General features: G+C 40.5%; 1 protein-coding gene across 2 annotated transcripts in view; it reads right to left on the bottom strand.

Moving 5' to 3' along the window:
• KIF25 (kinesin family member 25) overlaps positions 1–14,762 on the bottom strand; it is a 42,904-nt gene extending 28,142 nt beyond the window's left edge. Inside the window, exons 1-6 of one of the 2 annotated variants that reach the window (XM_055811047.1) lie at positions 14,619–14,762; positions 13,842–13,907; positions 9,810–9,926; positions 7,743–7,881; positions 2,738–2,841; positions 1,384–1,469 (exon numbers count right to left, since the gene is read on the bottom strand). In XM_055811047.1, the coding sequence (XP_055667022.1) occupies positions 1,384–1,469; positions 2,738–2,841; positions 7,743–7,881; positions 9,810–9,926; positions 13,842–13,907; positions 14,619–14,693 (587 nt within the window). In that variant the 5' untranslated portion in view covers positions 14,694–14,762. The remainder of the gene's footprint in view (positions 1–1,383; positions 1,470–2,737; positions 2,842–7,742; positions 7,882–9,809; positions 9,927–13,841; positions 13,908–14,618) is intronic. The other variant, XM_055811048.1, reaches the window with a different exon arrangement.
• Between the last annotated feature and the right edge of the window lie 5,075 nt (positions 14,763–19,837).

Genomic DNA, 19,837 nt, shown 5'->3' with positions numbered 1-19,837 from the left:
TTTCAGAATTGCCATTATTATTGTACTCCATGTACATACTAACACCACAGTTAGCTGTGAAAAAAAACCCAAATTTAAGTGCAATCAAGCAAAATAATCTGCTTAAAAAAAGAAATTTAGAACAAACCCAATTAAGACTAATTCACATGAAAGCCATTATATCATTTTGAAATTGTAAATGTGAACTTTTAGCTTTAACTTTAGAACATTAATGTGAAAACCACCCGCATTTTAGGTATTTGTCCCTGATCTTGCATCTGTTACTAGTACAAAAACTGACTGGGATTGCTGAGGTGTATAAATTCATTCCTGTGTATAAGCATTTTGAGAATCAGTCCTTAGTTTTACAACTAAGTTTTATTTAAATTACTTTTTGATATATTAAGAAAAGTTAGTCTTAACGATTCTTTGTTCTCCCCAGTTCATTCTGTTCCACACTGCAATTCAGCACCTGATTGCACCATTCCATACAGCAACAAAAACAGTGAGTGGGCTCCTTCCCAGTTATATCAAACACAGTTTAATGCAAGCTTCCCCTTCAGGCTCCTTGAAATTTCTCGTCTGCTATTTCTGATGTTGTTTTAATTAAAACAATTCTATATTTTCTTTAAGATTTTCCAAAGGTTAATAAACTTTAAAACACTGAATGTACTCTTTTAGAATTACCAGCCAGTAAAAGTAAAACAAAGCCCCAGATCAGCTATTTACTGATAAAGCATATGGTTTCTAGCCACCCATCTAGTTTGCCCCTTCTTTCTTTCTTTGTGTATGTTTCAGTCCCTGCCTTCTTTCATGTTAGTCATCTATGGAGAATTCAGCTTGTTATAGCACATACTTGCATCTAATCCCTCTTTTCCTTTTGGGTCTTGGAATGTTTTGACACTTCAGTTACAGTAGGTGTATTATAAAGTAGGGATGCCGAGCCAAATTATACTGAAATAGAATTACCACTGTTTGTGCTGACAGCAAATCTGTTCTATAGCAGCACAAAACAACTGTAATGCTGAGCATGTTTCTCTACCCATGACTTCTGCCAGTTATTACGTTACCATATCCCAAAATTTGTATAGGAGAGTGAATATACTCTAAACTGATTGCAGCTGTGTTACTTCTGCCAAGCCAGGGATAATCCTGGTTTGGCAGAACAGCTATGGCTTTCCATTCAGGTGGACATACTTTTAAACAAGGGAATGAGATTGGCTAAAGCCAATTTAGCAGGAGAAAGAAAACAGCAATTAGTTTCTATGATACCACCGTTGTCTCTCCACACACACAAAAGCAAAAAAATCAAGAACACTGTTGTTTTCATGTACATGTAACTATTGTTTTCTCTGTATATTAATTATGAGTCAGCTAAGATCTAACACAGCCAAAATAAATTACCTGTCTTGTGATATTGAATGCCCAGCAGTATCAAAAGGTAGTAATGGACGGATCCTGCAGTGGACTCTGATATTTCCTCTCAGTTCCTACGGTTAGAATATTAAGATGTATTTTACACAAACTGCTGGAGAGGACAAACACACTGAAATCTGTGAAGCAGACATGAATGTGTTTAAGGCGGCAGGTGTCTACAACATCACAACCTTAGACTCTGTGGAGAGAAGAACAGCATCAACGTTATTTGCTTTAAGAAGTTAGGAGAAAGTACTTGAGGAAGTATGAGCTCTTCTGAGCTCTGGAATGGTGTAGCCCTCTCCAGTCTATATGGGGGGGTGGGGAAGGCTTTCAATCTGAGCCATTTTCCCCTCTTCAGTCTCCTTCCTCTTTACTTGAGCTTCTTCAGACACCTCCATTAACAGACAAGATTACACACTCTATTTCTGTTCCACCAGCCCTGAGGAAGATGTGGAATATAAAACATTTTGTACCTTTTCCTCTCCACTACATATCCATACATGACTTCATATGTGCAACATAACCAGTAACTGATTTTTCTCTGCAGGCTGTTTCAGACTTTGGTTTATCTAACCTGGTGTTCTTCCTTCCTTTTTGTTGGTGATCAGTTCTTCTCGCTTTGTATGAGTGAAAACAGCTTGCCTGTGATGACTAGTGACTACTGGCATTAACTCCCCACTACCCTGGGGAAACTGTCATTGTCCTCAGTTACCCTTTCAGTGAACTGCAACACAAGCCAGAGTCTGGAAGGTACTTTTTAACAAAGAGTTTCATTTTCCATGGTAGAAAAACTTAAAAGAATTTTGTTTGAAGGTGGATTGTGTTTCTAAAAATCAGGTCCTGAATCAGGCAACCCAAAATTAGTCATTTGGGGGGCTGGAGAAGAAGAGTAAAGTTAAAGCACAAAAAGGAAAAAATTAATGCCAAGTGAACCATCACTAATGGCTGAGCAAGACACAGACAGACATATTTGGAAAAATAAAAGAAAGATGCCCATTTTGTAATTTCAAGTTGATAATTTTAAGAATTCGAAAACAATTTCAGAAGCTGCAAATATAGAGAAAAGATGAAGAAACTCAGTTTTTGTCCACTATTCAAAATGGATGATGCTCCTTAGAGCAATATGTTGCAGGAGTACACTTGGAAGATGCTTGTGTAAAAGGAATGGGGTGGGGTTTATGGTAAGACAAACATACCTCAGCAAAGAAATGCATCGTATATAGACAGCTGGGGGAGATGATATATCCATGAAAAGTATATTCATTATTTTTATTGGTAAGGAAATTACAGGCATAATTATAATAAAAAAAGAAAGTGCTCAGTCATTAAATATACTTACAACTAAGCTGTTATGTAGAGCTCTCCTCTTTTGCTTTTCTTTCTCATATCTCTCTGTCACCTCTTGTAGAGACTGCTCAAGATCAAAAGCTTTTATCTGAAATACTAGAAGAAAGCTGTTTCAAAGAACTAAACTCTGTGACTTTACAAAATGAATTTTCCAGTAGCACCTCATGAAATACAAGCATAAATCTTCTTAACTTCTACCAAAGTTGAATTAGGAGGGTTAGTTCCTGATTTACTAGACACCTCTGAAAAATCCCATCATAATTCTTGCTATGAAACAGCTATGTGAAGTTACAGATAATTACCACAGGTATACATGTGAAACTTTGAATCAAAACCCCATGATATGTAAAGGCAGTTCAAATGTGTCAGTTCAGAGTAGTATTATGTGTCAGTGATTCCTGAAACCTAAACTTGAATCAACCTTGTTTAACAAGAAGTTAACCTATCATTTATCCTTAGCCTCGTTTACTGTGCTACTAATCCTGTAAAACAGCTATAAACTTCCCTTTTAAGATAGATGCATTCGCTTCTTGGGTAGTGTTTCATAAAAAATTATTTGACCGCCAGGGAGTCTCCTTCACAAAACTGAAGAAAGCAATATGGGTCATTATAAAAGCCTTCTAACTTCACAAATGGTTTTATTTCAGCCCAATTACATTAACACTGAGCAGGCCTAAAACAAACATACAACCCAGAAGGCACATAATGTGACTAAGCCTGTGTAAAAAGCAAGCTTTCAGGAACCCTAGTGGGAAATCAATCTCCCCAGCAATTAGTGAGCAGTTTGAGGATGTAGAGTATCAAGCAGTCCAAAGCATGGTCTGAAAGCTGAGTTAGCAGGATGGCCATCAGCCTCAGTATGTGCTACCTTACAAAGAAAGGAACAGACTTAAAATCTCAGCATGTCACACACATGATTTATGCTCTCTGCTGTAAACTAAAAATCCGGTAACTTCAAGGAACACTGTCTACACTAGAGATATCTCAGAACTTATTTTTGTAATACCCATGCTGTTCACCTCCAGCTCATAATGATCCTCCACAAGTGCATGCATGCAGGGAAAACATGATGTTAATAGCTGGGGAATCAAAATCCAGAAGTTTCACTACAAAAAAAATCCTTTCTCTGCATCCTGTATATGGAGTAACACTAGCATGTCTTGGTTTGGAGAATCACATGCAAATGTGTTACAATAAATTGTCAAAAGTGACTCTTACAGTCACTGACCCTTAATCATACATTATTTTTCAAAATACGAGGTTAGATTGATTATTTAGGTAATCCCCATAATAAGTATCTTCATTTATAAATTTGTGTATACACTCTTTCAGTTCGTGAAGTCTCTTGAATAAGCAGTAAAGCAAAGCGATAGGTGCTAAGGTATTCTTCCAGTCTTGAAAGAAAAAAATAAATTACTAGTTTGTTTCAATATTTAAGTGGTGTCTTCATGAGGACTCTCGAGAAGCCTACTGGACATTACAGATCCAGTTTTGGTTAATTTAGGCCCTAATAACTGATTTATTTTTTTCCTAACTGGCCCTCCTATGATAAAGATGATTATGAAAACAGAAATCAACCTTGGGGATTCCTAATTAGACATCAGGGTTTTTCAGCAGACAGTTGAAGGACTGTAATCTCTAGAAAATAAGTCAGGTTGTTGCATTTAGCAGATGGCATTTTGATATTTGTAAGACTGAACCATCAGTTTTAATGTCCATCTTCTGTAAAGCTTTATGTGCAGCACAGAAAAACTTACTGAATAAAGCTCCACAGAGCAAGTTTCCTAATGCATAAATAATTTCTGAACTTTTAATTTTTCTGAAAGTGGAGTTATGTAGTTGTAAACATTGAACATCTTCCTCTGTTTCTGCTTGGCATCAGCTGCAGGCTATTCAGAAGTTACATCTTTATCCATAACCTAGGGGCAGCCACTGGATGCATATTTCAAAATACTGAAACCCACTCTTCATTATTCAACTGAAGCAGTCACTACATGCCTGCAGCCATTATAGACATTCCTTTCCCCGACACTTTGCTCAACTCATTGACCTATACGGAAATTCTCTGGGAGCTGGGAATGCTGATTTTTCTGTTTAAACATCACTGAGCACAGTTAGGATGTTAATCAATAATCGGATTAACAACTGTAGAAGAGTGATGGCTTGCTAACATGTTCAGGATTGTAATGTTTCTTTAACTGACGGTTCTAGTCAAGAAGCTTTTCATTCCCTCCTATTCAGTGCTGCACCAACCTTCTGCTGAGCTTGTACAACTGCTTCCACAGACCCAGAGGTCTAAAAAGCCATCCTTGCTGAGTAACTTCTGTCCTAGCCCCCTGATCTGTTTTGTGTGTGGTCACACAGTTATACCAGTATAACACAAAGGTCCATGATGGGGACATGAACCACATGAGCAGCATAAACTAGCACAGCCACAGCCTAGCTCAGATATGGATGTGTAGCTGTCCCCATAGTTCCCTGGGGTTTTTAATGTTTCTTTCCATACTAGATTCCAGGGTCAATGTGACCATGCCTTCTAGGATAAGCAGCTATGATGTATTAGACTTAATTCCAAAACTTCTTTTGAATTCACCTGTGTTTTATATCCTGGGCTATAATATTGTTCTTTGGGTTGCTGCGATATTTCTGTTGCTGGGTCCAAGGTCTCCCTCCTCCTCCCCTACTTTGCACCAAGAAGGAAAGGCTTTCCAAAGGCAGCTAAGCTGGTGAAACTGCTGTCCAGTTGAGGGTAAAAGATAATGGTAGTTAACGTTCCCCAAATACAAGTCATCAGCACAGCACAGAGCTCAGTTTTCTCCAAAAGGAGCACAGCACATAGGTGCCAGCATATGGGCAAAGTGGGAGATAAGCTCCTTAAGCAATTTTTCCTCTTCTCTACCCCAGAGACAAAGTGTCCTGGAGCCACAAAGGATACGTAAGGCACTGGGCTACAGCTGTTCTCACAAAGTATGTCAGTAACCTGCAGTGACCTCTCTGTCACTTACTAACTTGGACAGATTTTGCTCCTTAGTACCCGCCACTTTGCCAAGCAGTGAGAACAGTGGTTTCCCCTGGTCTGAAAATAAGTTCTGCATGCACAGACACTGTCATTCCCTCTTTCTGATAATACCTGCATGGTGAAGCAATCTAAAAAGTCATCTTAGAAGTTTAGCAATTCCTACCCTTCCAGAAATCTGCTGAAGTACTGTATCTGCCTCAGTAGTATCATTTGCAGTCAGGTGGCCAATATTTTTTGCTAAAATGACAGCAGCTGTGTTTATGAAGGGAACAGGCCTATAACAAAAGAATGGGCAGCTCCCTCTCTTATGAATTACTACTACTTAAGTTTCAGTGGGAAAGATAGCAATAACCTGGTTTTCGGACTGCGAATAAGTATTTCTAAGCAAGGAACTACTCTGTTATTACAGGAAAGTTTTATAGTTTGCTGCATGTCAACTACAGCCTTGAAATTAACCTACTTGAATGTTAATTCTATAATTCTCTCCCTCATTTTCAATCTCTGTTTTAGGATTAAACTGATAACATAGATTGTCTCCAGAATACATACTTTGGGCTTTCTGTTTACAGAAGACTATGTAATATAAGGATGGCAATTCTGACTGTCATATTTAACTTTTAACAATAGAATCTCAACCCAAAACATTTGACAGAAAAATGGCCAAATTAAAAATATAAGTCATCCACCTAAGTACCAACACACTATTTTGTTATAGGCAAGGAAGCTTCTCCTGGTTATAATTTCATAGAACCATGCACCACGAAGTGCAAACTGAGAACAGTCAACAAGAATTGGCAAGGCCTCATAAGGAATACTTACAATTTATTTACACAATGGCTCAAGTGCCAAATCCAACCTCCTATCTATTCATTAAGCCCCCTGCTTCAATAAGGGAAATAGTCATCTTTATCTAGGGTTAATTTTCCACTTTTTTTTTTCCCCGTTTTAAAGACAACTTGATTAAGCATTTTCTCTATGTGGATAATACAGTAATCAAATCAATTTTAACCGTAACTTAATACATAACATACAGGGACAAGTTCTGCAAGCACCCATCACTGAAAATGCTGTTGCTATGAGTAGTCCCATTGGAATCAAATCAGTCCCAAAACTAAGTATTTCAACAAAAAAGCAAAGCAGGAAAACTACACACGTTTTAAACAGCAACACACAGATATCAGAGCATCACCCAGGGACTCTGATTATAAATGTGCGTATTTGTTGTTAGTTCATCAGGCTGCTGAGCATCAAACAACTGTGTCATGTGCTTCTCAGGCCTGGTAGGAGCTCCACCAGAATCAAGGATATTGAAAGCAGGTACAGAGATCCATGCCGAGAGATCCAGGTGTAGGACCAATGCACTTAAGCCCTCAGTGACAAGGGCAGAGAGCACCACTGCACTGCAGGGTCTACTTTTATGTAAGCATGAACAAGGAAGGACCTGAATTCTGATACAGTAGTATATGTGGTGTTATTGTCTACAGACTAGTGAACTGGGCTCAATTCGGAAGTAAAATTTTCTTTGTAAATACGCAAAAACACTAAAAATACAATCTGTCCCAATTTCAGACAGTATTTTCAAAAATCTCTGCAATCACCCGAGTCTTTTTCTGGTACAGTCAAAAGCAGACAAATTTCAGCTAAAACAACACATCCTTCATTCAGCTATTCTAAAAGCCAGGATAACAAGCCCGAGAACTTCAGATTAAAAATGTTACAGCTGAGCCAAGTCAGCAGCAGTCTAGTAGCAGCTGCAATCAACACAAAAGCTAAATCCAAATTATCAGTCATAACCTCTGCAGTTATTTGTACTAACACTTAAGAACTCCTTGATGATCTAATGTCAAACAAAACCCAAGTGCTACAATTTCACTGACACGTTTCTGAAAAATCAAGCCCAACCTTTTAATGTTAGTAAAATTTAACAATGACATCTGTTGATGTTACATGTTTGAAATGTAAATACAATGAGCCTTACTTTGCATTGCTTCATTTTGCAGCTGTATCCCTTGGACTGCTGTCAAAATTTGGTAAAGATAAGTCTGGCTTTGACGCTGAAATTTTTTTGAAAGTTCAAAAGCAAAAGAACGGAGGCTCTTCAGGTCTTGCTTAAACCTCTTCTCAGTAAGGAGGAAAAACATGTTAAAGACACAAAAACAGCAGTTAAGGAAGAATCAATACAACAGCACCACAAATAATTCTAGTGAGATATCACTGTCAGGAAGAACCCTCTACTTCATGAAAGGAAGTCTTCAGGAGTATATTTTTCAGCATGTTTAGAGAAGGATCCTGCAAGATATTTAGCAATTTCCTTCAGCAAGACATTATGGATCCTTAGCATCTTACAGTACATGCTTCGACCATAACACAGCTTCAGGTATAACAAAGTCTCTTTCTTATGCCATTAAAAAAAAAAAAAAAGAAGTGTGTGTGAACATGTATGTGTTCTGTCCACGTATAAGACATATCCAGAATTAGTAATGAAAAACTGTGAACTATATATCTCTTATATGCACTTATATGTGTGTATATATATATATACACACTTTGATCAGGAGGTATTTGCTAACCTTCACTTTAAATCATTTCTTAAGTAAGCCAGTTCTATGCCTTCCTATGAGAACAGATGTATTTTGAAAAGATCAGAAACCTTCATTGTTCAGGAAAGTATTGTATAATGGATATAACTCAGGATAACATACATGATGAGACTTAAAATGTTTATAAGAGCAGCTTATATTCATTTAAAAGTACAAATAAAGTAAAACCAAATTGACCTGATTTTAGGATTAGTATACTTCTTGACATCTAAGTCTTGGAATGAGCATGTAATGCCATCTAAGAGGAACTTAACAATAGCATATCTCACAGAAGCACTGTGATGTTTCATTAGTCAGCCTGGTACAAAGTGTCACATATTCTGTGACATTTTATTTTTCCAACTGCAGTACTGACCTTGAATTAATCAACTAGTTTCAATGATAAACCAGTATCGTAAACTAAAGGGAGAAAATCACTGCATTTCTTACTCTCAGAAGCTACAGAATATAACTGGGAAGTTTTTTTTGAAAATTTTGTATTATGAGTAGAGGATCATCATTAATCTAGACTTTTATTTAGAGAGCTTTGCTCTCTTCCTAATGTTGACTGATCTCTGATAGTAAACCATCTCAATCCACTGGTACTGCATCACAAGCAGTTCTACCATTGTAGCTAACCTAAAATGTAAAACACCGCTGCAAAATGTACAGAGCAGAATCACTGTAATTGGATAGAACAGAGTAGTTCAGTTTGAAGAGACCTACAACAACCATCTAGTCCAGCTATGCTACAATTAAGCTGCATCCTTTGGCCTGTTATGAATCAGATTTCTTTCCTGAGACTTTTCAAGTAATTTTATGTAGGCATTCAGTGTTGCCCTGTCAAAAGCTGACATTTGTCACTGTCTCTAAAAGGAACTCATTATTCTGTGGAGTAACTTAAGGAATAAGTACTTCAAAAGGAAAATATTATGACACTGGTACTGGGAGAACAGTTCCAATCTCTGTGATGCAAAATTAAGACAATCCGAGTGTGCATAGAGCAAACCACTCCCTCTTGTGAGGTCCACCTGAGCAGAACTCTTAGTGAAATCAGTAGAGCTCTCCAATGCTTTTTAAAGGATCTGCCTATCTGGTTAAAGTATATCACGATTATAATTGATTTAGGGGATATCTCCATGATAGTCAAATCAGGGAGTGCGAGGTTTTGATTACAAACATATCTAGCTCAGGTATTGATAGCAGCCTACACATAAGATCCTGAAGCTCAGGAGTAGCCGCTTTTAGCCGCATCTCAGGTGACTTTTCAGCGTATTGCAGCAAAACCACTATAAATTTTAAGCTAACTCAAGCATTGCCACACTTCACTGCAAGCACTTGTGTGAATACAATAAAACTATATATCAGGTTCACATCTGACCATTTTCTGGGTTTTACTATATTTGATAAGCATGTAAATGTTTAGGGTATAGATTATTGCCTACATTATTACCAAATGTCTTTACCTTTATTGCTCCATGCAGCTGGGTTACAACAGAACTCCTCTGCAATTTCTGTTGCTGGCCATGAGCAGAGTAGAGCTGCAATACTTCATGAGTGCTTCTTCCAGCCAACCCTTGATACTGTTTGTTTTTTTTAAAAAAAAAAAAAAAGCAAGAACCTAAAAAAATCACTTTAAAGCTTTCATGTTTTCCCTTGCGTCCTGTCCCCTTTGTCCCTGTAAGCATTTGTAACACAACTATATGATTACATGTGATGCTGTAAATTCATAATTCCTTGCTTTTACATTTTTCTAGAGTCACATGAAGGATCACCCCGAGGTAACTGGCTAACATCACAATATTTGACTTCCTTAGGGTGGTAAACCGGTAAACCTCAGCATCAGGTTACTAAAATGCTTTTGCCATACCTAAACCCCATTACTTACACTTGAGATGGTCCTAAATGGTTAAAACTAAAAAATGGTAACTACATTTAACGCAGAAAGCTCTCTGAAAGGACATGAAACAGAAAGAGGACAAACATACACGTGCTAACCGCTAAAGTCCTGAAGGAACTGGTAATAAACAGCCCCCCACTTGGCATTCATTGCTCTAGCTTCCTGCCAACACCATCACATTCAGTAGAGTTGCAGTGATGCAAACCAGTACCAATAAAGCAATAAGCTGGGTCTTCAGAGCCCAAAGCAATCAAAACAGTTTCTAAAGGACATGGAAAAGAATGCCAATAATCCAAAATTACCTATTATGAAAAAGCAATTTTTATGGCAAATTTTTTGAGATGTTGAAATCAAGAGGAAAACATAAATATTGCAACTTTAAGTATATACAGGCAAGAGCAGACAAAAAATCTTTGTAGAGTCTACAACATGATGGAATCTGTATTATATTAAAAACTGCATTTTTGTCATTTACTGACAATCATAGTGCTTAAAATGAGCTGCAACTTCTTCATCTGCTTTCCTCTGCCACTTGATGACATCTGTTCTGTCACTCCTTAACCAGTACTAATAGCTTTTTTCTTTGGTTTTGGAATGCACTTGTCTCTAGTACAGACTTATTTCCTACTTTATTCACGCAGTAAATTCTGTGACTGCAGTTCCTTGTTATTTAAATTAACACAGTTTAGAAGACTACAATGACATGAAAGAGCTAAATATCTACTCACATAATGGGTGTGATATAATTCCAATCATCTGATAATGATAGGTAAAAAGTAAACATTTAATTGCAGTTTAACTACAGATGACATCTGCAAAAACAACAGTACTATGTCTTGGAGCTGTTAGAGTAAAGAACCATTACAATTTTCCAAGAAAAGTACTTCACTCATCTAAACAAACCTTTTCATGTGGCTTTTTCATTTTCACAAAACATACATCTTCTACTTACAAATGCAACTGGAGGTCCTGCACAACTATACAACACCTTAGCACTAGTTCTCACATCAAAAAGAAATAGCAGGAAATTTTTTTTTAAATCTCTCATTTTTTATTAAGCTCCCAGAAATTGAGATTGATTCTGTACAGCATTCCTGTGTTCTTTTATTCTGAGGATTAAGACTCACATTAATCAGATGCAGTATTTACAAATACACTTGACAAAAATGCATACAAGTAGCACACCAGGATTAGTATCTCAAATCACATGAACAATGAAGCATGTATGATAAGCAATTGCAGTACTCAGGCCTAACTCAAGTTAAATAAGGTTAAGGTAGTTAAAACCTACTTAAACATATAATACATTTTCCACCATCAGGTTCCCCTTGACCCCCGTTTTTCTCAACACGAACAATAGAAGCAGAATGGTTGTTTCTACTGTCATTGCAGTCAACCTCTCATCACTTCCACTATCAAGCTTATCTTTATTGCAAATGCTGCCTTGGCTTTGAGGTTTTCTCCATTAAAATAGTTTTAGCATTCATCACAGTTGTTCATAGGCCAGAGCTTGCAAATCTGTGCTCATGCATGAGAAGCAAGGAACTGACTATAAAACTTTTTATAGTCAGCTTTATTATAAACAGAAGTGAAACTGAACTACTTAATAGCATTCTCCAAAGTGAAATCTCAGCTCTGCAATTGGATCCATTCTGGCAGACCTGGCTTTATGCATGGGAGGATGCAAGATCAGGACCTCAAGGACTGCTAATGAAAGCAAGGGGCATGCAGGTAGACAAACAAATTTCCAAACAGGCAAAAGTAAGTCTACAGAGAAAGAATGTGACTTACTATGTTCAATAACAAACCTTACAATATGCTGCTAGGATAATATACTGGGCTGCAGAAAACAGTGCAGTGCTGATAATTGTGATTATCTTAAGGATATAAACAAGGCAAGGTCTATGGCAAGAAATAACTATTTTATTAGACTGATGTAACCTACAGACAAACATTTACTCTGCAAATCCTAATTTATGTCTGTCCTCATAAGCTTGTCTCCAAAGGTACCTAACTTGCTGCAGCCAACATGAATCCAATCAGTTTTCACAAGTTAAGGAGACCTCTGTTAACCCTGGTCACTCTGGCTGAACTCGCTACAACTCCATCATTCAGGCAGCTCCATCAGCAGATCGGAAGGCTTGGTGATTGACAGCTAAGGACACCAGCATACCTGGTGAAATACTGGGAGATACTGTGCAACATGGCACAAGCTTAAATTAGTCTAAAACTAGTATTCTTTTTAATAGATACTCTTCAATTAAAGTAAAACCGTTTCATAGATATCAGTTTAGCTCATGTTTTCCGATTGCTGGGGCAAACTAACTACGGAAAAGCAAAAGTCTTTTACATGTACTTAAGTAACATCCTAAATAGAAACATCAGTGCAAGATTAATTGCACAGTATTTCCATGAATCGTTTGACACTGTTTCTGACTGATGGTGGTACCGCTGCCATGCTCCACATGTGTCTGCAAGTGCTTGTATCTTCCAGCACATTTTGCAATAAACAAGGCTTGGAAAACAAAGGCTTCATTATCTGATACTCAGATAACTTCTTGCTACATTTGATGCATGTAACTGACTAGAAAAGTTTATTTCTTGTGCTTGTGAGAGTAAAAAATCAAAAAAAACCAACCAGCTGAAGTTTTTGGTAAATATTGCAAAGCAGAACACAAATAATATAAAGATTTTCTCAAATTAAATTACAGTATTCTTCTTTATACCTAGTAAAACTTATTTCAGATGTAACATCTGCTTCCAGTCAGGCTTTGAAAAATGTTAAACCCACTTTTATCTACAGGTGTTAACAAACCCATAGGGAGGGCAAATGGCTTTCCTGAGGTCACCCAACCAGTTAATGTTTCAGCCCAGATGAGAAACCCTTGGCCAACTGTATCACAACTAATACAGCTGGCTCTACTCTAGCAGTGTAGATTGATACTCAAAATTTTATAAATCCCTGAAATCCTGCCTTTGAAGACCCCAAACATTAACACAGGCTGCTCCTTGTTTCACTAAAGGTCTTAGTATCATATGCTTCTGTAGAAGGGTATAAGGAAATGAGGGCATCCAGCTGATGCTGTGCTCTGTGACTGACTTCTGCGGCAGTACCTCACCTTTGCTAGACAAGTGTAATACCAGTGTTACGAAGACATGCAATAGGGCATCTCTGGCAAGTCTGCCCATAATGAAATCTCTTTCCTGCACTCAATGATGCATCCTTTTTAAAGCATCATCCTTATTTTTTTACGTCTGCGAGTAATCCTTCAAAATCTACCCTTGACTTTAAAACATTTTCTCTGCAACCACAAAGCAATATTCCATATTTGATGCTTGCAGAGTTATTCCCTCAGTTCATTTTTATAGATTTCAAACAATAGCGATGATTTAACTGTATATCAACTACTATTTACTTAGTCTATTGTTACTGCTACCATTTATGATTAAAAAAAAAAAGAAACACTGAGCCTTAATCCCTTCATAGAATTCCCCAATGGGTAAAGAGTGCAGAATCCAAAAATAGGAAGGTAGATTTCAGTGTCTTTTTTTTATTATTTTTATAAGAATTCTTTCTTGAGAAATAAGCAATAGTTACCTCTGCAAGCTTTAGATGAAGAGCAGCATTTTCAGTTTCCAGGACAACTATTCTTTCTTCTTTGGCCTAAGGAAGAAAACCCACCCAAAAATCACACAAGTAAAGATGAAATAAATAAGCCAGATGAACGTTATTTCATTATGATAGTTTTCATTATTACCTCCCCCTGTTTCCCAGCCTTCTGAAATAAAAGGACTACTATCCCCTGATCTCCTCAGCAAGAGTATTCACCTATGAGCACACAGAATTTATGATTAAATTCTTAATATTCCTTTATTTTCTGAACTTTCTGTCATTTTGCTTGCTCGTGTGGAAATGCATACGTACAAAATGGTAACTGCTTTTGCTTTACATCTGCTGGCACCTTCCAGACCTATGGTCCTTCGAGAAGCGCCACGTTATTTATTTCGAAGTAACCACGCCGGTTCCCGTCCCCACGGCCGCGCTGCTGGGGAGCCGCAGGCGCGACCCTCCCTCGGCACCGGCGCTGCCTCCCGCCACAGCGAAGCCCCGTCCCTAACCCAGTCCCAGGCGGGGCGGCCTCCCCTGGTACCGGCACCGGCCCGCAGCCGGGACACCGCGCCTCAGCCCGGCGCTGGGAACGCGCGTGCGGCGGGGCGGGGCGGGGCGGGGCCGCCCTCCGAGGACCGAGGAGCTGCCCACCGCCCCGTGCCACGCCCCGCCCCGGGCCGCCCGCCCCCCGGCCACCGCCGCGTGCCCCGCCCCGCCCCGGGCCCGCTCGCTGCCCCCGCCCGCCCCCCGCCGCGCGGGGCTCACTCGCAGCCGCTGCTCCAGCTGCCGGAGGCGCTGCGCCCACACGGAGCCCAGGTCCGGCCCGCTCCGCGGCCGCATCGCCCGCCCCGCTCCGCGCCGTGGCAGAGCAGGCCCTCGCTCGGAGCTCCCCCTCGCCCCCTCGGGGATTTAAACTGGCCAATGAGGTGTGCCGCTGGGGCGGCCACGCGGCTGCCATGGCGACAGGACCCGCCTTCTTCCCCCCGCCCACCAGCGACCGCTTCGATTGGCTGGGCGAGCGCCTCACGGCGCCAACTCCGACCGTTAGCGGGGCTACGGCAGCGCCTGCCAGCAACGGACGCGCCCGTGAGTGGCAGGCAGGCGCACCAATCCCCTCGCAGAGAGGGCGGGGCCCTGCTGAGGGCACGGCTGCGGAGGGGCGCAGGCACCGCTCCCCCGTCGCCCCGCTCCCCACGGAGCGGCGAACGAGCGCGGAGGTTTCCCTCCCTCTGCTTCGTCACTGGGGATAACGAGGGTGGGAAGGGCGGAGACAGAAGGAAAACCGGGAGCTCCCAGGTCTGGCGGCACTTAGCCTTAGGCTACTGACAGATTCCCCTTCAGAGCACCACAGCTCCAGGGGCAGGGGGCACAGGGCACAGGCCCCGCGCTGAGGTTCAGCGGCCACACCAAAGGGTGAGGGGGAGGCCAGGACCTAGAGCTCCTCTGCTGGCTCCAGATTTCTCCCCTGAGCAGTTGGTGCTGTGTACTATGGGCTAAGGCCACAAAGCAGATTAAAGGATAGGAGCATCTGTTCCACAGGGTGTGCTGCAGGCTGTTCAGCCTGGAGGAAAGGCAGCTGAGGGGAATCTGATAAATATCTATAAATACCTGGTAGGGGAAGAGTATAAAAACAACATGCGGTGTTCAGTGATAGGACAAGAGACAGTAGGCACAAATGGAGGCACGTGAAACTGCAGCACTCAAAACCCAACCAGGCACAGCCTTGAGCTGGCTGTAGCTGACCTTGCTTTGACTCTGGGCTGCGTGGGATGCAGAGGTCCCCTACCAACTGCAACTGTTACTAACTCTGAACAAAGCCACTGTCTAGGGCTACTCTTGGGAGATGGACAAAGCCTGCAGGTCTAGCTGGCGTGAGAAGCCTAAGAGGCTGCCCAAGACAGGAGCTATTCATTCAAGCTATGGCTGGGGGTCTTAAACTGAGGTTTCCAAGTATGTAACTTACATTAATAATGCTACTCGTTAATCTTTCTGTGTAATACAGAAGAGCATTGTTATCTTGAAAGCAGTCATAATACTATTTGGCTAGTAAACGTGAAAGTGTGTCAGATACAAACATGTCAGCTTCTTGGAAGTGGGAAATAACACTGGTTTTGCACTACAGTTTTGTGAGTGTGGTGTGTTTTTTTTGTTTTTGTTTTTTTTTTTTAAACCCAAAGCCATCATAATTAGAGAGGAATCCAGTTCTACAAAATAGCAGTCTCAAGTTACTGTCTACTGAACTTTGCAAATGTGCTGTTATACAGGCAGTAGAAAATCCAAAAGCATACAGCAGTGAATCTCTCCATGTCTGGCACAAGAATGATAGATAGCAATGCTTTACAGAGGAACCCAGATGCAGCCCATCTACCACAGACCAAACCAAACATCCCTGTGCAGCTCTATCAACTGTATTCCATGATACTGCAAGTTCCTCCCACAAACTATAGCCTCAGTAAGAAAAAAAACCCAAACACAAAACCCACCAAAAACCCCTCAACAAAAAAAACCAACAGACAGGCTGGAAACCCCTTGCGAGGCCCTTAGCAGTTCGTCCTTGCAAGGAGTTCTGCATTGGTGGAAAAGTGAAGCTGACAAATGGATATAGGCTATTTTTTTTGTTTTTATTTTTTAAAAAAGAGTTCCAAAGTACTGCAATACTGTAGATGTTACCAGATGTTGGCACTAAGTAAGGCAGACAGAATTTTATCAACATCGGCTATTTTGGGGAGAGAACGGTTTAGTAGCCTGGAGGGTGTGACTCTCAATTCTTGACACTGAGCTGTAATTTTTATATGTAATGCTTATCCTACAGCAGCAATTGCATCAGTACAATGTTATTTTTCCAACAGGACATCTTAATCTCAGAAAGATAATCTCTGAAGTGTAACGGTTGATCTCTCCCCTACTGTGGGTTTTACCCACCATGAATGAGATTAAGAATCTGGTTTCTGTAGGCTGTAACAGAGAAGACAATTTTATCGCTGCTTCAACTAGTAAGCTAAAACTGAGCATGCCCGGACTACTCTTTAGTCATTTCTCTATGCACACCTGAAAGTTGGATAGCACTGAAAACTCAGCCCCATCTGTATAAAAATAAATAATAAAACCCGCAAGATCTGTGACTCACCCTAACAGCTGCAGTTCTCTTTTGGGATCTTCCTTCTACCTCCAAACTCAGGAGAAGCTGCTCACTGATGGGCAGGGAACAAAACACACTCTCGGTGAGATCTAGACAAGAAACAAATACTAAATCCAGCTGTCTTCTGGAAGGGCTGCAAGGCTGTATTCCAGCATGCCTTTCTACACGGATTCTCTGAAGAATCTTGTTTCCCTCCACCCCCCCCCCCCCCCCCAACATCTACCAACTTCATCCTGTCTTCCCCCTGCAAATGCAGAGCCCTGCCTTACTACAGACCCTGCTGGGGAACCAAAGGGCCAGAAATTTAATGAACTTGCCTAAATCCACATTTTACTTTATTAATGTTAGCATAAGTGTAATATTGTGGTGAATTATAAATCTTAAGATACTTGTATGAAAAAATTGTCTCGAATGCCTCTGATGCATTTCCCATTAACCCCAGTGGTGGAATCAACAAGACTAACGAGGTTCCAGCTTCAGCAGTCTGCTAAGAGTTGTCCATTACAGCATTCCCAACTGCAGTAACAAGAAACAAAATGGGCAGAAAAGCACTTGGGAAAAACTCCAAGAGAGAAGGTTGCTATCTGTCTCATGCCAAACAGAGATATTTCACTGCTGTCCACCTTCGTATTTCCTACTGCCCGTGCAATCGCATTTGCCACGCTCAGCGGGCAGTAACTTGAGGCTGCTGCATTGCACACAGACTGTTATCATGTGAACCTCCCAAAACATTTTTGCAGTGAAGCTGTAAATATTCCATCTGCATTTTTAGCAAGACGTTTGCTTTGGTAACTGTAGGTCAGTTCTGAACATCCATCTGTTACTGAGAATAGACAAAGATTCTCTAAGCAGGTGTATTGCAATTTGCTGTCCTTAAGGAGTTTACCTGCTGTTACAGCTGGGAAAGAAGTCAGCTGACTCCGAATTTTTAATCTGCGAGGCTTTGCTTTCTGTGTTACACAGCTGTTAACTGACCTGAGACAGCAGTATCATTTGACAGAATGGGGAAGAGCCCAGTGTTTCCCCATTCTTATTATCAAATATGAGTTACTATGTGTGTTAACGACTGTTCTGGGTGAAGCTCATTTTTTACCATCACTATTTTTGAGTTCTCATGTTATCTAATTAAATTAGGAGGCAAGGAATGGTCTTGTTTATTCTGCTGCCTGTGTACTCGTTGCTTGACCTACAAACAGCAATCTGTATAATTAAGTGCATCATTTATTATTTCAGTAAGCAGGACACATGCTACGGACTTTAGTCAATTTCTTAATTTCCTTGACTTTTCCTCAGTTACAAGACTAGTACAAACAGCACACAAAAGCAGTTGAAAAGCAGCGTATGTGGATGATAGATGCAGAAGGGAGAATTTGACAGAGCTTTAAAATAATGAGTCTGCTGACAGCAGCAGACCTGGCTGCATATGCAAATGTAATTTCACAGACTTATCACCATAAAGGTAATCATCAATTAACATATCAAGAGCTCTGCTACTAAGGATGACAACTCATGTCCCCAGAGCGGAGCAGATACTGCACTGTCCAACTGCATCATGCTAATGCGCTCACTTTGCAAACCTGACCTGAACCGTGCAAGGCGTCACCCAAAACTTGTTTTCCAACCGAAAATGCATTACCACTGTTGCATATTACACAGTGCCTCCCCTGCGACCCCTGGACTACTTTAGTCTGCAAATAAACAACTCTATGACAGCTCACAGCTGCAACAACTATGGTCTTGTCAAATAAATCACTTCTTGCTCTTGCTGAGACTGAGGGACTACCGTACAGAAGGACAATAGATTGTTTCCTTTTACATCTAGACTACATGTTTATACTCAAAAGTTCTTTTTCTTTAGGCTGTTCACAGTCCAAAGCTACAGACTCAAAACATGGATAAAAGATTCCCCTCAGCCATGCCTTGAGGTCCTGGCAGTCATTTCATTGCAACATACTAAACAGCACTTCTGGCTTTCCGTGGTTCCTTCTTCCCGGCCTTTAAACACACATCACACTAAAACCCAGGAAGTCTTCAGTAATGACTTTGAAAATTCCAGAGCGTAGACCCCACAGCTCAAGAGATTAAGCTACTCACCTGCAAAGAGACATAGATGGCTCTCAATCCCAGCTCCAGTGGACCTTCAGCTTCAGCAGAAGGCATCTACAACACTTCACTAGGGCCCGGTTCCCTAGGCACCTTCCCCAAACACGGCTTGAGCTCTTGTCTCCTGTCAGAAGTCATCATCTAACCTTTTCAATCCAACCGTAAAAGAGGAGCACCACCATTCCTAAATCCTTTAACCCAACCTTTATTCAAAACTGCATACTGAATTTGAGCCTGCCCCTCCAAGCTTCCAGGTCAAACTGATTTTCTTCCACAGATCTCACAAAAAGTTATGTTTGAAATAAGGAGACCAAATGCCTTTTTAACCACAGCAATAACAATGGAGGCTCTGGTTGTAATACTGTTTACTCTTCCAAAAGAAGCCACATTCCAGGTTCAACTTTGCACTTGAGAAGGATACAAATACGGTAACACCAGCCTGCATAACTGATGCCACCAATATTTACTATTTCAGAAGTTGCTGCTTAAGCTGTAAAAATCACTACCTCTTTCAGGTCACTGCTACAGAAACTGAAGAGCATTAGGTCAAGAAATTCTCCCCTCTGATCAATGAGAAACAGCCTCCTTTGTTGAATTTTCATGTAAAATTAATTTGAGGTTTTCATCTATTCATTATGAGATACACTGACTTTGCTTGTAAAAGGACAGGCAAGGCAAAACATATTAACAAGAGCCCCTCTGGTTTATGATAATGCTGTTATGAATGCAGAATCAAATAAGG

This window comes from Falco peregrinus, chromosome 7 (genome assembly GCF_023634155.1).
Source record: "Falco peregrinus isolate bFalPer1 chromosome 7, bFalPer1.pri, whole genome shotgun sequence".
Taxonomy (NCBI): domain Eukaryota; kingdom Metazoa; phylum Chordata; class Aves; order Falconiformes; family Falconidae; genus Falco; species Falco peregrinus.
The sequence above is the reverse complement of the archived record's forward strand: the minus strand, read 5'-3'. Positions and strand labels throughout refer to the sequence as shown.